The sequence below is a fragment of the Tupaia chinensis genome, unplaced genomic scaffold (assembly GCF_000334495.1).
Source record: "Tupaia chinensis unplaced genomic scaffold, TupChi_1.0 Scaffold000276_2, whole genome shotgun sequence".
Classification (NCBI taxonomy): domain Eukaryota; kingdom Metazoa; phylum Chordata; class Mammalia; order Scandentia; family Tupaiidae; genus Tupaia; species Tupaia belangeri.
Genome location: NW_006159759.1, coordinates 139,360 through 166,084, shown reverse-complemented (window position 1 = coordinate 166,084; position 26,725 = coordinate 139,360). Strand labels below are relative to the sequence as shown.

Here is a 26,725-nt window from a genome sequence, read left to right as displayed (position 1 = left end):
GGAAAACACTCTGAAAAAAAATTCTCCAACCCTAAGATTTGCACAACCCTATTTGACTGACTGCCCTTGAGAACCACATTTCTCTTAAAGTTGTTTCTGTCAGCACCTCAGCCCTGTGGGGGCCCTTCTCTCAGCTCCTTCTCTCATGTGTTTCACTGCTGTAACAGCAGCTAAGGTTACTTCATCAGTTTGTAGCAGTCCAGCTGTGTCTCAGTGCGAGCCAGGCCTTCAGCAAGTCTGATGTGACTTCCCACATGTACATAATTCTTCCAGCTCACAGGAGTGTAGACAGGGATGCAATGCACAATGATGACCCTACACTGCTTATTCTCTGTCTTGTTCATATTAGTTCTATCATCAGTCCCTCAGTCACCATATCATAGAAATAATGAAAAACTGCAAAATGGACTGGCAAATTCCTATTGCCATCTTCCAGTCCAGGCTCTTGCTCATACTAACTGCTGTAGATTTAAAACCAGGGGAGAAATAATGGGTTAGGGTGGCATGAGCAAATTTTCTGAGCTGTGTGCTCCGTAAGTGTTTACACTAGTGATGAAGCACTGTGACTTTAACTCTATTTATGGAAGTTAATCCATAAATAAATGTTTGGGTGGAGGTTTAATTATTGTGTAAATATTACTGAAAATTTGGAAGGGAAAAAGTTTCTTACATTGTTGCTGTAGACAGTGACAAAGAACTTCCACTTGAGTGTGATAAATTAGAGTGTGTGAAGGAATGCCCAGAATTTATAAAAGCTGGTTACAATGTCACTTTTACCATATTACTGGGGTAAAACACACACAGCTGATGAATGTGTTACTGTAGGCACACTATTTAAACACTATGGGGGGCCGGCAGGTGGCATGGTGGTTAAGGGCACTGGACTCTCACATGGCCGACTACAGTATGAGTCCTGGACCTGGTAGCTTGCTTTCTCACTTTCTCTCTTTCTCCCTGTCCCTCTCTGATCAAATTAAAAAATGATAGTAATATGGGACTAGCAGATGTCATAATTGTTATACTACTGGACTCCCATGTAGTTGACTGTGATTTAAGACCCAGACCCAGTGGCTTAAAACTCATGCTGGGTATACCTTGCAATGTATAAAATACAAAAATGAAGAGTTAGATTCCACAAAACCTTTGGAAAATGGACTATTTTCTACATGAGCAGGTAGTTAAATTTGGAAAGAAAAAGGTGTGTTTCCCCAAGTTTTTTTTTTTTTCTTAGAGGTTTTTTGCTATAGGGCGCATGCTCTTGCCAGAAAGACAGAGAGAGACAGAGAGACAGAAAGCGAAAAATCACCCCCCAGGGAGATGGCCACGCCACAATCCCTTCTCCTCCATTCTCCTCTTGGGATCTTGGGCACGCATGCACACGCACCCGGCGTGAGTTTAAGCCACCGGGTCCGGGACGCGAACCAGGGCTGACTACATGGGAGTTCAGTGACATAGACATTACACTAACTGCTGGTCCCCCCAAGTTTTAATAGTAAAACCAAGACAGGAATATTACCACTGGTAAATTGAGTAGTAATTTAGAAAATAAATATATATTCTTTTATATAGCTTCTTTAATAATTGATTACATTCTGCTTTCATAAATGATAAATTAAGAGTTACCATAGAGTGACTGGATTCCTTGCACGTCATCATCAGGAAGCACATAGTGACTTTTGCCAGTGTAAGTGTAGATGGGAAACATGAGTGCTCCCGGGTCCTTGGAGTGGTCAAGACCTAAGGAGTGGCCGAACTCATGGGCAGCAACAAGAAACAAGTTGTAGCCTGTAAGAACAAAGAAAAAATGAGGAAATAAGAGCAGTCAAGGAAAACAGGATTGTTTTCTTCATCTATTTTGTATGTTTCTTTCTTGGCTATATACTCTTTCTTTCTTCTTTATTTTACTGTTTTTTGTTTGTTTGTTTGTTTGTTTTTCAGTTTTCATTTTATTGACTGAAAGAGATACACCCTCTGCCGGGGTCCAGCCTCGATGGGGGTGGGTTGACTCATCGGAGATGGCGCAGGAGACAAAGGTCTTGGTGCCTTTTTATGCACGTCCTGAGTTGGACACCCCTCAGAGATTGCTCTCTGAAGAGTGACACCTGCTCAAGTATAAATATTAGGTCTTATAAATTTTAATAAAAAATAAAACTTAAATAATTTTATAAAAACTAACAAGTTAATAAAAAACTTTAAGGTAAACTTGTGGCATACTTAAAACGTTCTGTTGTACCTATGGTGCCACTACTATATATTTTGTTAAAATATTAGCCATAGTGGGGCGAGAGTGCCCTGGGCCCGTTTTGGCCTAAAAAATTATTCTTAAGCTTATATTAAATATATCTTAAAAGGTCTTCCAAAAGTCAAAAAATATTTTGCCTAAATGTGACTTTAACACACTTTCTATTATGGCCATGCTAAAATAAAGCATTATAATTAACAATAGGTAGTCAAAACAAAGGAGAGCAGTCAGGAGACTTTTAAAAAATGTTATTATATACTCAAAATATATAAAAAAGCTATGTATTTTTTTATAGTAGTATATTGGGGAGTCAAAGGGGAGTCGCTTCCCAACAAGGCTACCACAATTTCCAAAACAAATAGCAAACAGCCTTGCCGACATGCTAATTCGACTTAAGTTTTATTTCTAAGTTGGAGAGACACACAACAGCAGCCTTGCCAACGTACTGACCCAACCTAAAAGGTAGAGGTCAAAAGCTCAAGACAAATCCTGGGGCCCTACTGGGTCAGACTCCTCCAACCCTCCATGAGTTTCACGATGCCACTATCTGCCCCCTTCCCCTAAGCCTGCCAACCAGTCAGGATCACAGTCACAGGCACACTCAGTGTGTCGGTGTTAACCCAGATCCTAAGCCAGGTCCTCCCATGTGGCTTCGGTATGGCACAGTAGTGTCTCCCAACCTGTGCCACCATAGCTGGGCTCTTACTCACTTTGCAAAATTAGTTTGTTGGAAGTAACTAAACTAAGTTGCTTGAAGGAAGGTTCAGAGAACTTATTTAATTCTTATAAATTACTTAACTGTTTTCTTTGATTAGAGCTGCCTACACAATTAGAAGGTCAACAGGTTGCTCTCACAGAATTAGTAATCATTAAGGATCTACTGTGAAGACACTAGGAATCTTGATTTGTTCTTTGTATTTTCAGGTCAGGTGAGGAACATGGACAGTGAGGATCTTAAATCCTGGAGTGGAAAAATCACACAGGTGGCACAAAGGGTATGCCTGGAATGTCATTGACATAGGACACAGCATCTAAATGGATGGTGACCAAGAATAGAGGGCTCATTCAACAGGGTCTCTGTGTATACACTTAGGAACAAATTCCAACCAGACATTTCTTCCAGAATATCTCTAGGCTTTAGAGTTAAGAAAAATAGAAATTCTGTCCATAGTAGAAAATCTTTCCTCTATTCTATAAAACCATTGTGTCACTGTATTTATATCATTTCATGTGGTCATTCTTCCTACCAATTTTTAGCCTTCAAATACTGGTATTTTAAATGAGAAAAAAGATGATAATAATAAAAGGAAATTAATGTATATAAGGCAATAAGAACTACTTTGACTTCTGCTTCAAATACAGGCAAATTGGAGTTGGTGGTTTCAATTCGACCTTCAGTACCCTTTGCCATCACAGCTGTGCATGAGAGAAATGGATGACCAACTAGCAAATCTTGAAGACAGTAAGGGCAATTGGAGGTCACAAATTCTCAGTGATAACTAATTTTTTTTTTCATTCTGCAGATATTCATGATAACTAATTCCTCATTGAAATGGCTAGTGATGAATACCATTCTTAGCCTTTGGCTAAAAAACTAATCCAGATTTATTTGTGGATGTTTCCATTCATTTTGATCCAATATTTTTGAACACAGAATTTATACACAAACCTAAATCTGAGACTTACTGCACTGTGTCTTAACAATATTAGATGTTATGCTTTCTTTCTAAAACCTTCTTTACCTATAAAATATTCAGAACATAGAAATAAGTAAATTCCCACCTTTCTCTTCAAAGATAAATTTAAGGCCTAGTTTTAGCTTTTGGAAAAATAGTATTGTTTGTTTAAATACATAATAAAAATCAGGTCCAGCTGTGGTGATATATCAGTGGCACACTATTTTGCAGTGCTAGAAACTGTATAGAATGTTGGGGTTCAATTCCCAGGTTGATTCTGTATTCACCAGGTGTGTGATACTGGCAGACTGAGAAGATTCGAGAGGAGGATTGTAGGTGTGAGAACCTTTGAGGTTTTTTTTTTTTCCCTCTCTCTTTCTGTGTCTCTCTTATGTAATAAATAAACTTAAAAATAATAAAAATTAAAAATAATAAAAATGAGCTGTAAAGACTACCTCTAGTTACCATAACTCTAGATCAATACAGCTCTAAAGTTAAGTCCTAGTTGAAAGAAATCTGTTTTTTCTTCCTAAATTAACATTCCCAATTATTCTAAGCTTTTAAGATTTAACTACTAGCTGAATTCATTCAACACTGTTTCATTTTACTTTTTTTTTCTTTGCCAGAGGGCATGTGTGCTTGCCAGAGAGAGACAGATAGGGAGAGAAGGAGAAAGTACCCCTCGATGGGACATGGTCATGCTCTAATTCCTTCTCTAACTCTACATCCTGTCGGGATTTGGGGAACAAGCACGTGCATGCACCTGACAAGTTTTTCAAGTTGCCAGTGCTGGGACTTGAACCACGTGGTCGGTCATATGGAATCTAGCTCCCTTGACACCAGGCCATAGCACTGACCCTGTTCAGTTTTACTTTTACAAATATGCATTCCAGTTTGTCTTCCTCATGCTTTTTAGAGTAAGAGATCATTTGAGATTAGAATAACACTATCAAAGTGGTATTGACAAAACCAGTGATAAAGACAAATCTGAAATAAATTACTCCTATAATAGGAAACAGAACTTATACTGAATTTATGTCACTGATATTTCTACCAAGGAAAATACTATTTTATTTCAATTCATATCCAATTCACTTATAACTCATAGAGCTGGCCCTAATATTTTTCAGGTATATATTTAAAACGAACTGTACTTCTTTGATATGCCAAAAGAAGAAAATCAGCAGTAACAATAGCTTGGCTAACAGACAAGACCTGCTGGTCCCACTTGAAAACTGGTATCCCTCAGGTCACAATGACAAGCTAGATTTTCCACATTTTTCATATTTCACATTAGTTTACAGAAATATCACTGTGGAAACATTAAAGTATGAGATCAACTTTTCATTTTTTCTTAGACTATATAATCAAATATCAAACATAATTCATCTTTATACTTTTCAACCAGAAGATTCACTGTATAATAATTTATAAAATATATCATTATAAGAAATACTACCTTTGGAACTACTTGTCCAGGTTTCATCATCATCAAAATGGGCATCTCCTCCATAATTTGGTCCAGGAGGAAAAGCATGAGCCAGAAGACCAGAGGGTCCATCAAATGGGTAGAAATCACCATGCTCTACACACAAAGCAAAAATTATCACTTGATTATAGTCAGTAGTACCTAGCACAGATACTTGGTGAATTTTTGTTGAATACTGTATGCAGTAATGAATGAGTGAAAGAAGGAATAAAAATGGAGCCAATTAGGATTTGAATATAAAAATGTTTGAAAAATGATTTTGCATCATTACCTTTAGTTCCAAAGGAGATCATGATATCGGCAATGCCATCATGAAGTCGGGTGAAATTCAGAGGTGTCACATCAGACCAAACTTTGAAGGCTTTTCTGAATGCCTTTTCTACCTCAGAATGAGTCATATCAGGGGTGTAATTCACAATTCTATTCAATAGAGAAAATTGCCATTAAATTTATTGAAGGTAAGAGCTATTTTAGAATAAATTTTTTGGACTACTGCTTTTCAACTTGAAATGCAACAGTTTCTTTAGAAGTTTTCTAGAGACCCATTGTTTCAAAGAATTGATTAATTATGATTCCATACACGGATAAAAAGTCAAGAACTCAATCAGATATTAGAGTATCTCCAAATATCTGACTATTTAGTATCTCAACTTTAAAATATTCAGATGTTTAATATAACTTGTTGTGCATGGATGTGGGTTTGGACCTATGTTGATAAAGCCCAAAATAAATGAAGTAGCTCTATAAAGTTCCACTCTTACAGAGAGGTTCATTCTCCAACTTCAGCACTGTGGTAATAAAAATGCCTGATGTACTACATTAGCAAATTCTCTGAACCTACCTACACTTCTATTTTGGGTTCATTTCTAAAAGAAATACTTGAGATTTCCAACAAATGTAATTCTGGCTTAACATAAAAATACTAGTTATTGGGACCAGCAGTTAGTGTAATGGCTATGTCACTGGACTCCCATGTAATCGACAGCTGTTTGAGTCCTGGACCCAGTGGCTTAAACTCACGCTGGGTGCGTGTGCGTGCATGCCCAAGATTCCAAGAGGAGAATGGAGGAGAGGGTATTGCGGCATGGCCATCTCCCCTGGGGGGTGATTTCTCACTTTCTGTCTCTCTGTCTCTCTCTCTGTCTTTCTGGTGAACACACACGCCTTATAGCAAAAACCTCTCCAAAAAAAAAGAAATACTAGTTATTATAAGCATCATCTCATCAACAGTATGGAAGCTATTTCTAGAATGACTTCATTTACAATTGCATTTTCCGATTAAATAAATAAGGGCTACTTTACAAAAATAGGTCAATAAATGTCCTGTCACCTGTATCTTGTGTTGGAAATTAGACATTTATTATTATAAGAAAAAACTAACAAATATCAAAGAAAGATGGCCAACGATTTACCTGTAGGTTAAATTGACATTGGACCATTTGAGAGTTCGAGGGAAAACATTGTATTCACCCACATCAGGAACCCCACATCTTGGTCTTTTCATGACATCTAAGGTGTCAGCGTCAAGCTTGCCAGTCACCTCCAAGCCAAAAAAAGACTGCATTTCTCTGAGCCTGTCAACCATGGAGCTTGCTGCAGTCTTCTTCAGGATTCCCGCAGGATTCAGAGGATGGTAGTATGATTTCAGGTATTGCTAAAAAAAGAGACCAAATTCACCTGCTTTTAAAAGAGAAGGCACTGAATGAGATGTAGTGTATCATAGAAATCGGCAAGATACTCTACCTCTGCAAACTGGAGTTCTTCTTCTGACCGATCATCATCATCATCACCATTTGGAAGGGGCAAGGACCGACAATGAGTCCAGCTCAAGAAGAGGAGGACAACCAGGACACCTGGGTGCATCTTGAGCATTTGTGCCTGGAGGCCGTTGCCTTTCCACGGACAAGTACCTTTACTTTTATAGGCCTGCAATGGTGAATCATCATTTAGGGTAAGTTCCAACTTCCTAGTCAGTCGAAGGTAAACATGCTTACACGGCGAGTTTTGTTTTGGTTTTTTCTTCTTTTCCTCCCAAGTGTGGTTTGTGGTTGAATTTGAGGGAAATATAAAATGAGGGCATCTCTTGTTTCAACGGGGTCTCAAAATCCATCCGGCAAAATAAATGGCCTCAGCATATTTATGGATACTGTGGGAAGCAGATGGCGTAAGTGTTTTTTTTTTTTTTTTTTTTTTTCCTGTCCTGTAGGAAGGCAGCTACTTTTACTTTTTCAGATAATCAAATATTAAGATGGTACAGTAAGTCCCAGGAAGAGAAACCTAGCTTTGCCTCCAGAATATCTATAGTTTGGTGATTTCTAAATAGCATTCTCTCCAGAACAACTACAGAGAGAAATACTGTCTACTTGAGGGGCATGGAATTGGGCCAGAACCAGGCTTGAAGACTCAGAGGCATTGTAATACAGCCACAAGATTGAGCCCATGGTTAGAATTTAAACACACTGGCACAACCTCTCTACAAATATAGAGTTCTGCATTAATTCCCTACAGGCCCCAGGCAGGGCCAGAAAATTTATATTGGAATTCAATAATAATGGTTAGTACATATTGAGGGATTGATACACACTGGTTTACAAGGAATTATCTCATTTAATCCTTCTAATAGCCTTACATAGGTACTATCAGGTTTGTTTTCCATGTTTCCATGCATGCATGCCCAAAATCCCAAGAAGAAAATGGAGGAGAAGGAATTGTAGCGTGGCCATCTGCCCAGGGGGTGATTTCTTGCTTTCTGTTTCTCTCTGTCTCTCCAGGGAGTGCATGTGCCCTATAGCAAAAATCTCTCTCAAAAAAGAATAAATGGTTTCCAATGAGTTCAAGATTAGATTTAGCCTCTATCAGCAATGCAAAGTAATAATTTATTCTATGGTTTTTCCATGAGCAGGAATATTTAATTTTCAGATTGAGTAAAAAGTTATCTACAAGTTTGATTCACCTATTCAGTTTATAGAAATAATTTCTTGGGAAAGCATTTGTTTTTACCGATACATTTTCATAATCTTTTTAAGTTGCATTAGATAATAAGTAAGTCCTTGGAGCTTAAAAATGAATGACATTCTATTCAATGTTTCAAAGTAGGAAAAATGAATCAGGTTAACTGTTTTCATAGATGCTTGGATATCTGCAAAATGTTACCACTTCAAACTAGGAGAAGGCTTTTTAGTTATTAAATAATGAAATATTAATGGAATATCAACCATGCAGGATACCATACTAGTCTCTGCAGAAATGGAGGAGAAGGGAGGATGACAGCCTTTTTCCTAGAACCATTACAATATTTCCCTTCCCACCTAAACCATTTTTAATGAGAAAAATAAATAAACACTATTGCTTTTCAACTTTAAACACTCTGCTTGCTACCAAACAGCCTTGTATTTTATTCCTTTCTTATTCCATGTAAGAACATAAACGTCACAAAGGAAACATAAACATCACACAGAAAGGTTAATGAGAACATGTTCTAAAATATTCTGTAATTTTCTTTAGCAGGGATAAAAAAATTTTCTGAAGATCCAAATAGATAGATTCCTTAAAAAAAAATACTCAGCTACTTGTCTGTAGGATAGTGTTCATGGAAAAGCTATTTTAGACAGCTATTAATATTGAGATGTGTCATCACTTCATAATGTGTTGTCAAATTGCTTGTTAACACAAGTCCTTATCTTAAGTTGTTAATCATTAAATTGGAAGGCAGGCCTTCTGTTTGCCACTGGTGAAATGGTTTGTGGTTTCAAATGCCACCTTTAACACAATGGGGCTGGGATGGGATTTAAAAATGGTTCTGACAAGTCTACCAAACAACTGAGGCGTCTCAAAACCTGTAGGGTGAGCAAACAAAATTGTTTGGACTAAATTAGGAATGTGTATCTACTACTGATTCAGACATAAGCAATATGGGACTTTTTAAAGCATATGACATCATCAGTTTCTAACTTCAAAACATCACCGAAGAAAGAACCAAAGATGTCCACAGACAATCGTTTAGTAAAGCATAGGGTGGTCCCAGATTAGGAATAACACGAACACTTGGTTATTTCAGTTGAATTAAATTGTGAAATTCTGTGAATCAGAAAACCTTTAGGATCCAGATATGTGGCTTCTGTTTAGAATATTATAAATACTCACTGCCATTGTTGATGATGGCACTTAATAATATTTTTATTTTTCTTAAAGGTAAGTGATTTGACTTGCCAATGTAAACTTTTCTGTTTGTTTTTTAAATACTCCAAGGGTTGCTTTGTTCTAATTTCTGATTTCTTTTTTATCTATAACCCATGAAATGGGTTTATATGCTCATGAAAGGAGAACTAAACTTTTTTTTATTTTCATGACAGTGTGTGAGTGTGCACACCAGGGAGAGAGAGAGAGAGATAGAGAAGAGCACCCCCAGAAGGCTCAGTCACACCAGGAACCTTTCCTCCAGTCCTCCACCCTGCAGGAATCCTGGGTATGTGAACATGCACCCACCTGACAAGCCAGGACTCAAACCATAGTCAGGATGTGGCTTCCAGCTCCACAGTCCAGTATACCACTGACTACGCCACAGAGGCTGAGTCCTAAACTCTATTTTTTTTTTAAACAAGCGAATAGTTCATTAAGAATTAGATGAGGGTGGGAACCAGCAGTTAGCATAATGGCTATGTCGTTGTACTCCCACATAGTCGACCGCGGTTTGCTTCCCGGACCGGGTAGCTTAAAGCTCACACCGGGCGCGTGTGGATGCGTGTGTGCCCAAGATCCCGAAAGGAGAATGGAGGAGAAAAGAGATTGCGGCGTGACCATCCCCCCTGGGGGGGTGATTTCTTGCTTTCTGTCTCTATGTCTCTGTCTGGCAAGAGCGCACGCCCTATAGCAAAAATCTCTCCAAAAAAAAAAAAAATTAGATGAGGGTATGGAATGTGATACAACACAAGTAAGACACTCATGATGGGTATAATAGTACTACCAGCACAAAAAGTAAAATCTCACTTAAAAAAAAAAAACCCACATGGTCACAAGACAAAGAAAACACAATTTCATCATTATAAAGTAAGATATTTCATTCAAAGTACTAACCCCTCCTAAGTACCCCAGTCTCCCAACAAACAAAAAGCTATCTGGAAATACTGTCACACTAAACATAATAACAACAATAAAATCACTTGTGAAAATACAACACATTAATTAAGCAACGGATTAGATGAAATAACATTTTTTTGACTTATTGTAAACTTGTAAACATGATTTACATGACAAGAAATTCTAGATTCACGCGTAGGGTAATACAGGCTAAATGTTGAGTGATAAGGTATATAAATGCAAAGCCCAGTAACTCACCTAATTATCTTCTTTTTCTTTTCTAAAAAGAAATTTTTATTGGGACCAGCAGTTAGCTTAATGGCTATGTCACTGAACTCCCATGTAGCCAACCATGGTTACAGAACTATATTCCTTTAGGATTTTATTGTATGAGTCTTCATTTTTATTGTGGTAAGCTTTATTTTAATTTTTAAAGCTAACTTTATTGAGGTCTAATTTTTAATTTTTAATTAATTATTTTATTAAAACTTTAAAAATTATTATTCATGGTGTACATATAATTGATGTAGGGCTACAGAGTTTTTTTCCCTTTTTTTAAAAATTTGCTATAGGGCACATGCACTCACTGGGGGACAGAGAGAGATGGAGAAACTGAAAGCGAGAAATCGCCCCCCAGGGGGGATGTCTACGCCGCAATCCTATCTCCTTCATTCTCCTCTCAGGATCTTGGGCACACATGCACATGCGCCCGCAAAATAAAGAAATTTTTATTCGCTTCAGGGCTGGCAGGTGGCATGGTAGTTAAGGGTGCTGGACTCTCACATGGCCACGGCAGTTTACTCTGGTCAAATTAAAAATAAATAAAATAAGTAAAATAAATATTTGCTTAATTTCATTCGTTATTATTATTATTATTTTTTTTTGGAGAGATTTTCGCTATAGGGCGCGTGCACTCACCAGACAGACAGAGAGAGGCATAGAGACAGAAAGCGAGAAATCACCCCCCAGGGGGGATGGTCATGCCGCAATCCCTTCTCCTCCATTCTCCTGTCGGGATCTTGGGCGCACATGCACATGCGACTGGCATGAGTTTTAAGCCACCGGGTCCGGAACGTGAGGCGCGGTCGACTACGTGTGAGTCCAGTGACATAGCGATTACGCTAACTGCTGGTTCCTCGTCATTATTATTTTTGAAAATTTGACACGAAGAGACAGAGAGCGAGAAAATGAGAACGTGAGAAAACAAGTTGCTAAGTTCTGGACTCAAACCGCGGTTGGCCATGTGGGAGTCTGGCACCTTGACCACCATGCCACCTGCCAGTCCCCTCATTATCTTCTAATTAGAAAACCTGAAAGCCCAGAGAACCTGAAAAAGTCATATGAAATTTGGCATAATACATTGAAATGATTTCAGGATCATATTTGCATTGATTAGAGAGTTGTATAAAAGAACTTCAAGGTCAGTAATTGACCTCTTAAATAATAGATACAATTTACATCATAGAAACAACTCCAGCTATACAATTACTCTCATTAAGTTTTACTCAGGATGTGAAATATGATTTTCTAGCACTTTTTTTTGAGAGGGTTTTTTGTTGTTGTTGTTGTTATAGGGCGTGTGCGCTCGCCAGAAAGACAGAGACAGAGAGAGATAGAAAGCAAGAAATCACCCCCCAGGGGGTATGGCCACTCTGCAATCCCTTCTCATCTATTCTCCTCTCCGGATCTTGGGCACACACACACACACACACACACACACACACACAGGTTTAAGCCACCGGGTCCGGTGCAGTTCGAGTCTATAACATAGGAGTCCATAACATAGCCATTACACCAACTGCTGGTCCCTTCTAGCACTTTATGTACAAATTAGTGCAAAGAACCAGTTAATTTAGAGACTGACTAAAATATAGGAACAGAGGTGATCTGGTAAGAGAATGAAGGGGAACACCTTCAAGTTCCAGACATGTAAATAAACAAAGATTTTACCTTCTAAGGGAACTAAAGTCTAACAAAATAGTTCACCAGGCAGTAATGCATGTCTTTGTACCAAGACGCCTGAGCATGCTTTGTGAAAACAAACAAACAAAAACAGTTTTATATTAGAAAGCAGTCAGGAATGGCATTTTAGGCGACAGCACTTCCCTCCATAGCTGCCAAAGTGAACATAAGCCTGGTCACCACGTAGGGTGCAGGCTGAGAGCGATATTCTAATTGGGCAACATGCCATGGAGTGGGAGCCCAAGAGCAAAAGCCCCCGTCTTCCTGCACTTGTCCGTTCTGGAGGCTAGGGACGACTGAGACACTTACATTTTATAATTCTGGGTTGAGTGTACCCAAGATGTATAGACTAGCCATAAACATAACAAAAGGACCAATGGAAAAAAAGAAGAAAAAAAAAGAACAACTAAGGATAAAAAAAGACCTATACCCCTTTGTTAATTTTTTCCCTCTAGATTTTAAGGATATTAGAGGAGACTGGAAAACTATCCTATTTACATTCCATGAAAAAAAAAATAATAAACCTGTTCAATAGCAGGATTTAGCCTCTTTAGGAGCACTTGCTCTCATTTTTACAGAGCCACAGTAGCAACTTCTCCAATGGAAACCTAGAGTCTGAGGACAGAAAAGAAACTTCTTCAGTAATAAGGACTTACTGTGTAAGAACTCTTTGGAATGTGTGTCTTATACATACAAAGGTATCACAAATTAAATCCCCAGAGTATTGATAAAGTAAGTTCTTAAATAAGAAAGATTTTTAATGAGAATAAATGCTTTCATCAGCAAATTATTAATAGATCTGATAAATCAATCTTTCCCAATTGACTAAGTTTGTGCTTACAACTCTACACAGCCTCTGGAATCCAATGTAGCAACCACTCAATCATGATGGTGTACGATGAAACATTACTTACTAAAGAGTTTTATAAATCGCTACAGTTCTAAATCAATAGATTTATATTATAAAGCAATGTAAATAAGTATTGCACTAGTACAAAAGCTTTTACAGTTTTACCAGTGAAACTGTATTCAGAGTAACTGCTGTTTTAAAGAACACTGTATTGAGTTAGTAAAATGAGTTCTACTGAGGGCATGACAGGTTCTGATATAATCAATGCTTAACATATACAAGATTCAAGTTCACACTGTTTATAATTTAGTACAGACAAATCCAGTTTAACCTGAAATGGCATCTGTTAAAGTGCTGAAAAACAGGACATATTTAGAAAACACTGTATATTATTAGAGCTTTATTAAGTCAGAATGTTAAACTTCTTTCACATTTTTTATCCTTATGCCATAAGCCTATGGGCAAGATGATTTTTTTTTTCCCAGCAAAGGAGTAAAACATAGAGACCATCAGCTGTTTCAGTTCAGTGGGATTAATTTCCTAAAACAACTATTTATCCATTGACCATCCCTTTAGGCCTCATAATCTGGTAAGTAATACTTATTTGGGAAGGCCCGTTCTCTTCTGTAAATAACATTCGGCTAGGGCTAGGATGTTAACACTGGGCCGAAATATCTGAACCCTAATATAAACATTTATGCCCTAGAATAAGGTGTAAGTGCACTCCACCTGACCTACATATACGTAGTCAAGCATGGCATAATCTATAAGTCTAGAACAAAACAGTTTTAGGGCTCATTTTAGATGCTGCAGCTGGAAAGCAGGTCACCAATTTAGGAGGTCACTTACTTTTAACACCCGAATCACATGTTTTTTAGAGATGCTATATTCATACTGGGTTGACTCTCACTAGAAATTAATAGACTCTGCAAAAAATAGAGAAATTCTTTTTTTATTCTTATTGGAGCATAATACCTGAAAGTCAAGGCTTAATTTTCTGGGCTCACTTCCTAATGAATTTTATTTTTATTGTGTTTTGTTAAAAAAAAGTCCTTACTGAATATCTTCCTCTGCCAGATTTAATCAAATACTGTATGAGAAAACAACCAGGAATAGAACACACATTCTAGGCCACCCCTGCCCAAATGCCTTTGAAAAGGGAAAGATAGAAATTGTTAGATAGTGAATAACAGAAATGAAAATAAGTTAGAAAAATGGAGAAATGACATTGTGGTTTTAACAATAAGCAATCTTAATATATTTCAAATATATTTAAGTGAAACGAAGATCTATTTTTGAGATAGCCTAGTCTTAGCTTGTTCCTTAATTTACAAAAGTAGTTGTTACATGTTTTAAACAACACATATTCTTGTTAAAGAAATAATATACAAAAAAAGCAATGAAATGTTATAGAATATTCAGGGAAATAGAAACATAGAAAAACTTACTGTAACATCCTGAGATTTTTGAGATAATCTCCCGACATACCCACAAATACACTATATATACATGTATGTATAATATGTGTGTGCACGTGCATCCTTAAAGTTTATTTAATAGTCAATCTTAAAGATGTGTTTAAAATAGTGCTTTCTAGAACAGATACATTTGCCATGTTGTTGATATGCTGCCCCCACTTTATTTTCAATTCTGAAAAAAAAACACCTTTAATGAATTTGGAGTAGCCATCTTCCATAGTTTGCCTTCCTTTATCAAATCTCTCATGAAATTGAGGAGTTCAAAATTTGCATGAAATATATTTTAACAATGCTATGCATTAAACAGTAACATTTTACTTTTTTCTATATAGGCTCTATTTCAGGAAATTATGGACAAGAATTCACTGCAATCACATACTACCTTACTGTGGCTACTGGGATGGTTCCATGGCTCTGGTACCTGTCCACAGTGAAAACGGTGGTCATTTCACTTTTAATATCATGGACAGCAGCGTCGATCCCTTGGGAATCGCCTGGGACTCCAAGTTCACTAATTCTCCTGAGATTTCCATGTAGCACCACATAGCCTTTTGAGGCTCGAAATATTTTCAGGTGAAACACAATTAAGTCCAAGAATGGCCTTATTTTTGACAGAAAAGTTATGACCAATCAGCTAACCACATGTCTAAGGCAAAGAACATAATACAGTAACCTCTATACTACAAACAAATCATTTTAAGCTATACACTCCAGGGCGGGAAAGGGTTCTGTACATTAAACAATGAGCCCTCCTTTCTGACAAAGATAAAAGAAAGTATTCACCTCTTAACAGGAATATAAGGTCTTTCTTGGGATCATCATAATTGACATCAATCTGGGTAAGAAGATCAGGCACAAATGAGTAAGTTAATGGTTTTTCTTCAGGAAACTGGACATGCTTATGTTGGAAAAATCTAATTTTTAAAAAGCAAGGTAAGATAATTAGATCATATGAACTAGAGATGAGGAATCGTTCCAAAGCCACAACAGGTAACAGAGATATGCAGCAGAAAAAATATCATTAATTCCATTAGGTCCTATTGAAATTGGCCTCCAGAAGCCAAAGGATGGGAAATCTTGGGTTAGTAAGAGGAGGAGCCTACTAGGACCCAGGAGGCCAATAAATAGCATGAGGCCTGAAGAAGCATCACTGGGGTAGCACGTAACCCAGTGGATGAATGCACAGATAGGCCTTGGGTCAGAGTGCTTGGGTTCAATTTCATATTTCATCACTTAAAGGACGAGTAACTTTTCATTTGTTCATCCAGTAAATAATTACTAAGAGTCAGCCATATATCAGGAACTAGTTTAGGCCTGGGAGAGAGCAGTAAGCAAATCACATCACAACCCTGGTCCTCATGAAGCTAACACCCTAGTGGGGAGTGAAAGTCAATGACAAATAGACCAGGAAAGAGGGGAGATAGGTAGGGGTGGTGGGAGAGTTCCAGTGTATGTGTATTGTATCCTGGGCAGGGAGGGCCTTGCTTAGAAAGTGACATTTGCATAAAGTTTGTAGGAAAAGAAGGAGTGAGAAATGCAGCTGCCTGGGGGTCGAATACTATAGGCTGAGAGCTTCAGAAATGCAAGGCCCTGAGGTAGGAGTGTGTCTGATAAATTTGAAGAAAGGAGCAAGGCTAGAGTGGCTAGAGTAAAAGGAGGGAAGATAATACTTAATCTTCAATATCCACATGGGATCATCACAGTACCTACCTAGGATAGGTGAGGATTAAATTATGTAGTGAACACCTAATATTTTTCATTAATTCACAACGATTATGTTACGTAGCACCCAGCAAAATCACAGTGCCAGACGCTATTGTAGGCATGGGGCATACACAGTGAACAGTACAGACAAGGACTCTTGCACATTAAAAAGAGAGAGGGGCCAGCAGGTGGTGTGGTGGTTAAGGCACTGGACTCCCACATGGCCCACTGTAGTTTGAGTCCCAGAATGGTGGCTTTCTCTCTCTCTCTCTCTCCCTGAAGAGCATGTATGCCCCAGAGCAAATTTAAGAAAATATATAAAATTAATTTTTAAAAAATGAGGAGAAAGTGCACATTGGAAAAAAAAGAAATTTTGGATTAAGTTGATAATCTAGGTATAAAAAAAAGCCCCACAAAGTCAGAGTTCCCCTACAAAATGCTGTTGTACTGATTCTTATTATTAATTACATTCTTCCTCTGTTGTATATTTAGGGAAGAAGGACAAAATCAAACCTTCCTCAGTGAGATGGGACAGGGAGCAAGGGCCAGATGACCCTAGCATGGCAGTGTCCAGGGGTACATGTTGGAGCCACTGAGTTTCCATTGGTGACTCTGCTGTGCCCTTTGACTCCTTAGTCATTAGGCAATAATGAACAAGAAGCAAATGATGGCTACTTTACTTTTAGAGAAAAATAAAATATATAGATATGACACAACTATACTATTATACCCCGAAACTTAATTCATTTGAAATACGCAAAAGAACTAGCAGGACACTAGTGAATATGGGCCTGAAGCCAGACAGACCAGAACCTGGTTTCCCGGTGAAAGGAGACTAGTCTTACAGGGTTAGCATTAGAATTTAATCACAAAGTTCATGCACATTGTAAGAACTCAGTAGCTGTCACAGAGATTGTTGTTGTTGTTGATATTACTTGTTGATATAACCAAAGTACCAGCAAACAATGTATGAGACATGAGTGGTAGCTACGAAGATTGAATTCCGAGTTAATGATAATGGAGTTTATCCAAAGATTATTTTGACACTATGAATACAATGACTGAGCCTTGAGCAATAATACACATGTAAGGAAAACTCAAATTCAAATCTGATATATTAGATTGCATCAAAGGATTTAGCAACATTTGGATTAAAATGATAAACATGCCAATTATATCAATTCTTTTTATGTATTTATTTATTTAAGAGAGGCTTTTGCTGTAGGGCACATGCACTCACTGGAGAGACAAGGCATGTGTGCTCACTGGAGAGACAGAGAGACAGAAAGTGAGAAATAACCCTCCCCAGGGGGGGAAGGCCATGCCACAATCCCTTCTCCTCCACTCTCCTCTAGGGATTTTGGACATGCGCACACCTCCAGCGTGAGGTTTAAGCCATTGGGTCCAGGACTCAAACCGTGATCAACTATGTGGGAGTCCAGAGATATAACCATTACACCATCTGCTGGTCCCAATTGTTATTTTTTAACTGCCAGGGGCATATGCACTTACCAGAATGAGAGAGGGAGAAGGCACCACCTTCCCTCCCTGAGGCATGGTCATGCCATAATACTTTCTCCTCCATTTCTACATCCTGCCAGGATTTGAGGCATGTACACATGCCTAGTGTGTGTTTTTCAAGCTACCAGGGTCAGGATTTCAAACCACAGTTGGCCTTGTGGGATCCAACTCCCTTAACCACTATGCCACAGGACTGGCCCAATAGTAATTTTTATTGATTCAGCAAAGCCTGACCATAGTATTGCTACAAGAAAGTATTTGATAGTAGTATTTGATAGTAGTTGATATATGCCCTCCTAAGTCTACATTTTCCCAAGTTAGAGAATTTTAGCAAATTTTTCTAATACTCATTAGGTTGCTACAAGAAATATATTGTTTATGCTAGTGCAGGGTAAGCAGGATACATTCTTTTTCTACTAAAAAAGTAAAGAGATTGTAGCTATTTAATGGTTATGTTGCCTATCTCTTAGTATATTTAGTTGAAATGTCAGTGAAGTATAGAAACTTAAAATAAAGCAGCAGAATATGAAATAAAGATAATTTTAGTTCTGAATATATGGCAATAGGTTTTGTTTGTGAATCACGGTAAATATGTTCTTTATACTGCAATTTAAATGAGCGACAATTGGTATACTGTTTCACTTTCTTCAACCACTGTGGAGAAAAATCTAGGTCAATTCAAACCTTATAGTATTACCACACAATCCCTGTGGTGTTCGTTGAACTCTCCAAAACCTCAGAAAGCATTTTGGCTGGTTCTGTTTTGTTGCCTTAATTGTTGTTTGGGAACATGAGATAGAAAATCCAATATTTTGACCACTTGTGTATATAAAACAGATGAAGAAATTTTCTCTCAAATGAGGGATTATTGTAACATTGACCTTCTTCAAGCTCAGTGATGACACCAGTTCTAACTTTAGAATAGTCACCTTTACCTTAGCAATCATTAGTCAATACTTCATCACCACAAAGGTGAATGTCACTTACCAGTCACTTGCTAGAAGGAAAAACATGAGCCAGATGCCCAGAGGACTCACCAAATGGTAAGAAAACACCATGTTCCTAGAGGGAAACAACTCAGAAAACGACTGTGTAGAAACTGTCAAGATAATAACAAAGCCTATTACTTCAGGTAGAGGAGCTATTACATATAGTTTGAATGGGTAATGCCCAAATTCAAGTGTCAAGTCATTGTAACGCTAAGAGGTGTAGACTAGATCCAGTTAGAGTGGTAAAGGTGGGGCCTTTGGAAGGGATTAGGATTGAAGTCACTAGGGCAAGGACTTCAGGATTGAGTTCTGGTGGCTTTAGAATGAGACATGAACAGAGAGACTCATGGTAAACTGCCTTGTTCTGCTCTCCCCATCATGATGTGTTCAGAATTCTGCAAGACACCCACCAGAAATGGACTCTGAACCTTGGACCAATAAACCATAGGCTGAAAACAAAAACAAAAACAAACTCTTTTTTTTTAATTGCCATAGGATTCAGACATCAGCCAGGGAGAGAGGAGGAAAAGAAAGCACCTTCCAGCAGGGTGTGACCACACTGAGATCCCTTTTCTTCATTGTTCCTTCTCCTTAGGATTCTGGGCACATTTACACATACCCCCAGCATGCTTGTCAAGTTGCAGAGGCCAGTTTTGTGGGATCTGGCTCCCAACTCACAGTGCTTAGCCACTGTGCTACAGGGCTGGCCCTAAACCTCTATTTTCATAAATCACCTCTATTTTCATAAATCACCCAGTCTCCAGTGTTTTTCTTAGCAACATAAAAATAAGAGTATTCAAAAATAGTAAGTCTTCAATAAAGACATGTACAAGAGCCCTGTGTGTTTTTTAAGCAGCTGGGGCCAGGACTTGAACCATAGTCAGCCATGTGGGATCTGACTCCCTTAACCACTGGGCTATGGGCTGACCTTCTTCTAGCTATTTTGGATTACATAAATTTCTACTTCTTAACACATAAGCATATGATCTGCAAAAGCTTATCCTGCCAATTATAGCAATATAATACATGGTACAAAAGAAAAAAATATGAGTCTAGTTCTTACTTGCAGATCAAGTTATCAGTTAGCAATTTCACTTTCTTAAGCAAAGAATTACACCCCACTGCATCAGGAACCTTACATTCTGGCTGCTGCATCAGATCTACAGTCTTAACACCCAGTTTTCCATTTACTTCTAGACCAAAGAAGGCTTGAGTATTCCGGAGTTTATTCATCTGGAACTCAGCTTTCTTCTGTCTATATCTTGATCTCAAGAGAAGTTAAGAAAAATCTTTCAAACAGTGTTAGAAAGAAAGCACAAATCACTTCCTTGAAATGGAAAAACAACATGATAAAGCAGAAAAACAGTAAGAGGAGGGGCCTGTCACCTCTGCATAAAGCAAGTTTGCATTCCCAAGGACATCTTGTTCTCTGAAAGAGTTGGTAGCAGCCAGCAATGAGATTCCAGAACAAAAAGGCCATCAACACCAATGTGGTTCCTGTGCTGCTCTTGAGGAGGGCCAGGGAGTGGGAGGAGAAGGATCTGCAGAGACCTTCCTTTGAAGGTAGCATCTGGAAGAAGATAATTCGTGCCAGCTTCACTGATCCAATTTTATAGGGTCAAGGTGTTGGCACAGGATTCATTCTTTGATCCCTACTTTGTACTACTTCAGTTCAAAGACAGCACATTCCTTTGTCCAAAAGACAAGCTTTGTCCAAAGGACAAGCTTATGGATTAAAACAAAGTCTTCATCCATTGTTTAATAACCTTAAATGTAGAATGCAACTTTTGCTTTTTTTGAAGATATTCTCTCTAAAATTGGTTAAGCAGTGGGAAGCTTGTGATTAGAAAGAAGGAAGGAAGAAAGAAAAGAGGGAGGAAGGAGGTGGGGGACAAAGGAAAGGTGGGAGGGAGGGAATAAGAAAAGGAAGGTGAAAAGGGAGGGAAAAGGGAAAGTGATTAGAAAGGAAGTGGCATTTATTCAGAAAGTATCAATGAACTAGGCATTGCCCTTCTGCTTTCATTCGTATTTCCTAGAGAGGGGCCAGGATCCTGACTGAGTCTGTCCAGATATATAGATGAAGATATGTACAGAACCAGACCGGGCTATAGGACTGGGAAGAATTTTCTCACATCATAACCCAGGGACCTGTACTGTGAGTTCACCTTGGTGTGGGAACCCATCTAATCACCTTGCTGCCAGGATCATTTTAATCATGAGTCCAACTCTAAATGGGATAATGCAATCCAGATGTAGGAAATGAGCCATTTGCCCGTAAGAGTACCATTGAAAATATTTGCTAATTTTTTCCAAAACCGAAATTCTTTCCCAACTTTCCAAAACATTGGCAAAAAATGATTAGACTGATTGAACCCCTTCTTGTACAAATATGCAGACTGATCAAGCAAGGGGTTGAGTATGACCCATTCTTCCTCCAACGGTAAATACTTTACACATTTTGGAAAGTCCTATACCTGTTAGCATCTGGTTGACTTTAGGGTGCTTTTGGCTTGAAGAGACATACACATTGCATAAGCAGTGAAAATTGAGACATTCATCCTAAGGTTTCATGTGCTCCCAGGATATTTTGCCATTTCCAAATTAAATTAATAACTGAACTAGTTTGCTCCACAATTACTTATACGATCCAATCAGTTGATGGGAGTGAGGGGCATATCACAACCCCAAAGAACTAAAATAAAGCCTCTCAAAACTTGGGTGTTTAGTTAAGAAGTAGTTCCCAGAAACCAGTGGTGACCAAAAGACTGTTTTCTTATAAGATCTAGGTAAGCTCATCTGTTATCAACCTACAGTCTGCTGTCTTAGGTGACAGATAAAACCACCTATAGTGCACACCTTCTTGAAGTGCACAGCTGTCACCCACCTCTTTCTCGCCAATCAAAAACAAACAAACAAAAAACACATGTTAGAGAGCAATGAGAGTGATATTACCATAAAAACAACCTGAAGGAGTGGCCCCAAGGCCTAGTGGTTTATCACCAGTTTGCATCCCAGTGGCTTGAAAACATGCTGAGCATGTGTGTGTATGACTGTGTTGTGTGTGTGTGTGTGTGTACGCATGCGTGAGCACATGCACATGCTCCAATTCATGACAGGATGGAGATATGGAAGAGAAGGGATTGCAGCATGACCGCACCCTGTCAGTGGCTGTGTTTTCACTCTCCCTCTCTCTCTCTGGTGAGTACATACGTTCTCTGAAAAATGTAAAAACGATGATGATGATGATGATGATAATAAAAGTTAATTTATTTAAACAAACCTTAGAAATTTAAGTGTCAACATTTAAAATGTAAATTACTTTTAAATTTCAGTGCTTTATTATTATTCCTTGTGACTAACCTTGCACAATTCATGAACACAAATTACTCAGATATGACAGCAAACTGGAGGATTTTCTTCCAAAACTTTAAGATGTGAATAGTCCAGTGTTAAAATAAATCAGGAACTTGTGCATTCCCAAGGACATCTTGGGAATGCACAAGAGATTCTCATTTATAGACGAACTGAAGACTATGGAAAGGAACACAGAATACTCTCTTTGCAATAGACACTACAGTGACAAGACTGCAGCCTTAGTTGGAGTAGATTCATTTAAAAGATATTTCCAATGTTAAAAAATAAAAGGTTATTTTAAGATTAAAGAATCAGAGGAAAATTCTTGGTGTTAGCATACAGCTATCTCTGTTAACTGTTTCCACACTAATGTAGGCTCAGAAAGGGTTTTCAGCACTGGAATGTTTATCAATTTTCATGACTCAGGAAGCAATCTTTTTTTGAGATAAGGCCCTTAAAAATTATCTAACAATATTATTTTATTTTGAATTTTTGTAATTGATTATGTTTTCCTCATTTTTATATAATTTTGTTTATTTTATTAACACCTTATTTTAATTATTTATTTTGATAACTGATTTTATGAAGATAATACTTGTTTGACAAATGTGTATACATTTGATATTCTGTAATACACTTACACCTTTTTATATGAAATATGTTAACTAATTAATTTCTATGATGTTTAAGACATAAATTCTAGAAGTTTTTTTAAAAAATAAGACTAGCGTTAAACTCAGATTTCAGATTTCTTTCTTTTTCTTTTTTGATTTGCCAGAGAGTGCATGTACTCACTGGAGAGAGAGAAGGACAGGGATAAAGCACTCCCCATGGGGCATGGTCAAGCCCAGTCACATCTCCTCTTCCATTTTTCCTGCCTTCAAGGTTTTGGACAAGCATGCTTACATGCCTACTCTGTTTTTTTTGTTGTTTTTTTTTGAGAGGTTTTTGCTATAGGGCACGTGCACTCTCCAGAGAGACAAAAAATCCTCCACTCTCCTCTTGTGAATTTGGGCACGCATGCACATGCGCCCAGCATGAGTTTAAGCCATGAGGTCCAGGACTTGAACCGTAGTCGACTACATGGGAGTTCAGCGACATAGCCATTATGCTAACTGCTGGTCCCCCACTCTATTTTTCAAGCCAGAGTGTCCAAGACTCATACTATATGGTCAGTCTTGTGGGATCCAGCTCCCTTAACCATCGGGACATCAGGACAGACTAGCCCTTAAACACAAAATTTTATGAAATAAATACTGAAACACTAATATTATCGTTATGCTAATTTCAGAAATACATTGAAATGTCTCAAGGGATAATTAATCCTTCTATTCTCTTGTTCTTTTATTTTCAGTTTTTTAAAAATCACTGTTATTACTTTTAGATATAGAAAAGACTAAGAATGACATGTAAACAAATTTGTCTGCAGCAATATCTATAATAGCCTGGGCTGCGTGTGATAACTGGTCTGTGAGGAAGGAAAGAGTAACAGACCAGGCCTATGGGAACCATTTTCTAAAATAACCAGGGCCCTTTTGCTCTGTCTCCAAATAAACTAGGAAACCTTTGCTCTTGATTTTATTTCTCATATACATGTCTCCCAATAGAAAAGAATATACAGATTATTAGAAATAACTCCCTAATTATCGTTTTTGCTTCACAGTTGCATTCTTGGTCCAAATCAACATTTGAACACCGACTTGTCCGTTTCTTTTGGATCACTCTGAACTATATTAAACTGCCATGATCTAGAGATGATTTTCAGGGCAGCAGCGACACAAGAAGACAAATGGTGGAACTCACCCTAGACCAGACCTACACAAATGACCTGTTATAAAGTATTTTTATCTTTTCTTTGCAATATAAATGTGATTGCCTTTTTGGTATACACACATTTGAGGAAAACAAGTAAAACAGAATACTCCTATGACAAAACTGATTCCCTGATTGGGATATAATTTATCAGGAGCAGGATGAAAAGGTTTCTTTTTAGTTATCTGAAGAGAATTCTCCATGAAACTATCCTCCTCGTAATTCATAATTGTGTGTTTGTGTGTGTTTGTGCTGGATACTATTTGCAATTATTTTTTAAGCCTTAAATGTATTAAGTCAGTGCTCAAAAATTATTTGGTTGATGAGTAGATTAAATAGAAAAGTGAATCAGTCCTGTAGTGCAGTGGGTAAATAAATAATGTATATTGGATGCTGGGTCCCAAATGGCGGACTGCAGTTTGATTTCCAGCCCAGCAGCTTAAAAAACATAGAGGGCGCATGTGTGCGCTCAAAATTCTGATGGGGAGGAGTGATGGATGTCTGCAGCATGACCATGTCCTATGGGGGTCCTCTCTGATGAGTGCACACACCGTCTGACAATATAAATAAATAAATAAATAAATAGAAAAGTCACTAGGCCCAAATCCAGTTTAAATTGTAAAAAAATCTATTCAATTAAAATGTTAGCAAACTACTCTATCATTTACATTAATATACATGATTTAAAGAAGCTGTTTATAATCTCTCTTAAATTGATATGATTTGGGAGTACAAAGAGTCACCGAATTATGTGAGTCATGTTCTCTGGCTTCAACTCTAGACAATATTTGTGGCTTACACTGCATTGAAATATAAATGATATGAAGAGTGTTTGAACCATGCCCTCGGGGCAAGGAGGAGGGTGCTGCATACCTTTAGCAAAAGCTTTGAAACTGATTTCCTCAGTGTGAATCACTGCTGGGTTTTCCACACACCTCCCCTGCCCCCACCACACAAACTATAGACAACAAATACATAAATGACTTCTTGTTTCCTTTAAAGCCATTTAAAGAAGAAACATCTTAATTCACAGATACACAAAATATTTTCAAAATAGAGTAAGCAGTTATAAAAACTGGTATTTCAGACTACAAACAACAGTAATCCTTGAGACATAGAAGCCCAATGTAACAGGAGACCTGAAAATGTTAACATTTGGAGTAATGGAGAGAAGTACAGAGTTTAATCTTGATGATATGCCTTAAAAGCAGTATGTGATTTTGACAAATAATTTAACCTATTGTGATTTTATTTTCCCTGCTCATAAACTAGGAACAAACAATATTCACCTCTCATATCAATATGAGGAACAGAAATACTACAAAGTCCCTTCTCTATCACATAACAAATTCTCAATAATTATTTTCATCAGTTCTTACTACTATTTGCTATTACTAAAGGTTAATATTTACTGAGTATCAATTACATGTGAAACACAGTATTTAAAGTTTTAGAAGACATGCAAGGAGTAATCTCTTAGACACGAAACAAGAGAAAACATAGACTGACAGAATCCTTCCCACAAAGCAGTATTTGTCTTCCTACATTCGAATATAGACAACAGAAATAATCAAGAGCTAGGACAGGTCAGGTGGCAGTCTAGGGAACACTTACAGAGGGTTGTACATTTTCATCAGGTCTGTAGGGATTTAGTGAGGAAATTGGACTGGCAGAGAAAAGATCAAAGAACATCTGAGTGGGAAGGTAGCATATGTGGCTGATATACAGAGATAAACAAGTTGTCTTCCAGTTGATGAATCATGTTTTCTTGTTTCGATGCATTCATAGAATCTTCTCTTCTTCCTTTGTCCTCACAGTCTTTACCTTAGAGTACATAGTACCTTGGAGTTTTGCATAAAGGCTAATCTGAATGGTGGCTGATGGTGTGAAACATGGTTAGCTACAAGTAATGCTGGGATGCTTGGGTACAGAGGCTACATGTGTGGTCACGGTGTAGGCTAGCCAAGGAGAAAAGAATTTGGAAAGAAGCAAGGACTTGGAGATTGACCAAGTGGTCACTACCTGGGAATCTTTGAAGAGATTCATGGAGGATATGTTAGGCAAACCTCATGGAAACCTAGCATTTCTTTCTCAATTTGGTCCAAATCTAGTTGTCCAACAGTGGCGCTAGATTATCCCCACTAAAGCCTGAGACTTTCTCCTTTCTCCTCTGTTTCTCTGCTCCTGCTTAACTCTCCACTCTCTGTTCTGACTCTCCCAACTTTCCTTCATCCATGGTTTCTGTTTTTTATGGCTTTTAGAGCCTCAAAGTATCTGCTTATTACCTTTTTACTTGTGTGTTTTTCAGCCTCTCCACTGCCTTTGTCTTCTTTTTCCCCTTTTCCTTCCCCACTCCCTACTTGTGGGTATAATATACTCTAAGAGAACAACAGTGATTCATTTGTTTAGGTATTCCTCAATTATAGTATTGCTTCTCCTGCATACAGTCTTCTGATAAGCATGGAGATGGCTACCTTTCTTTTACTGGTCCTGCTTAAATTAGGTGGCAGGATGATGTTATAGTGGTCAATACAGAGTGTGGTAACCAATGCATAAGAAGTTACTCCTACAA

General features: G+C 37.9%; 1 protein-coding gene across 1 annotated transcript in view; it reads right to left on the bottom strand.

Moving 5' to 3' along the window:
- The window catches only part of MMP13 (matrix metallopeptidase 13), a 15,303-nt gene extending 8,015 nt beyond the window's left edge, over positions 1-7,288 (bottom strand). Inside the window, exons 1-5 of the mRNA XM_006150082.3 lie at positions 7,151-7,288; positions 6,820-7,061; positions 5,679-5,827; positions 5,378-5,503; positions 1,624-1,785 (exon numbers count right to left, since the gene is read on the bottom strand). Coding sequence (XP_006150144.2) covers positions 1,624-1,785; positions 5,378-5,503; positions 5,679-5,827; positions 6,820-7,061; positions 7,151-7,279 — 808 coding nt within the window. The 5' untranslated portion in view covers positions 7,280-7,288. The remainder of the gene's footprint in view (positions 1-1,623; positions 1,786-5,377; positions 5,504-5,678; positions 5,828-6,819; positions 7,062-7,150) is intronic.
- Between the last annotated feature and the right edge of the window lie 19,437 nt (positions 7,289-26,725).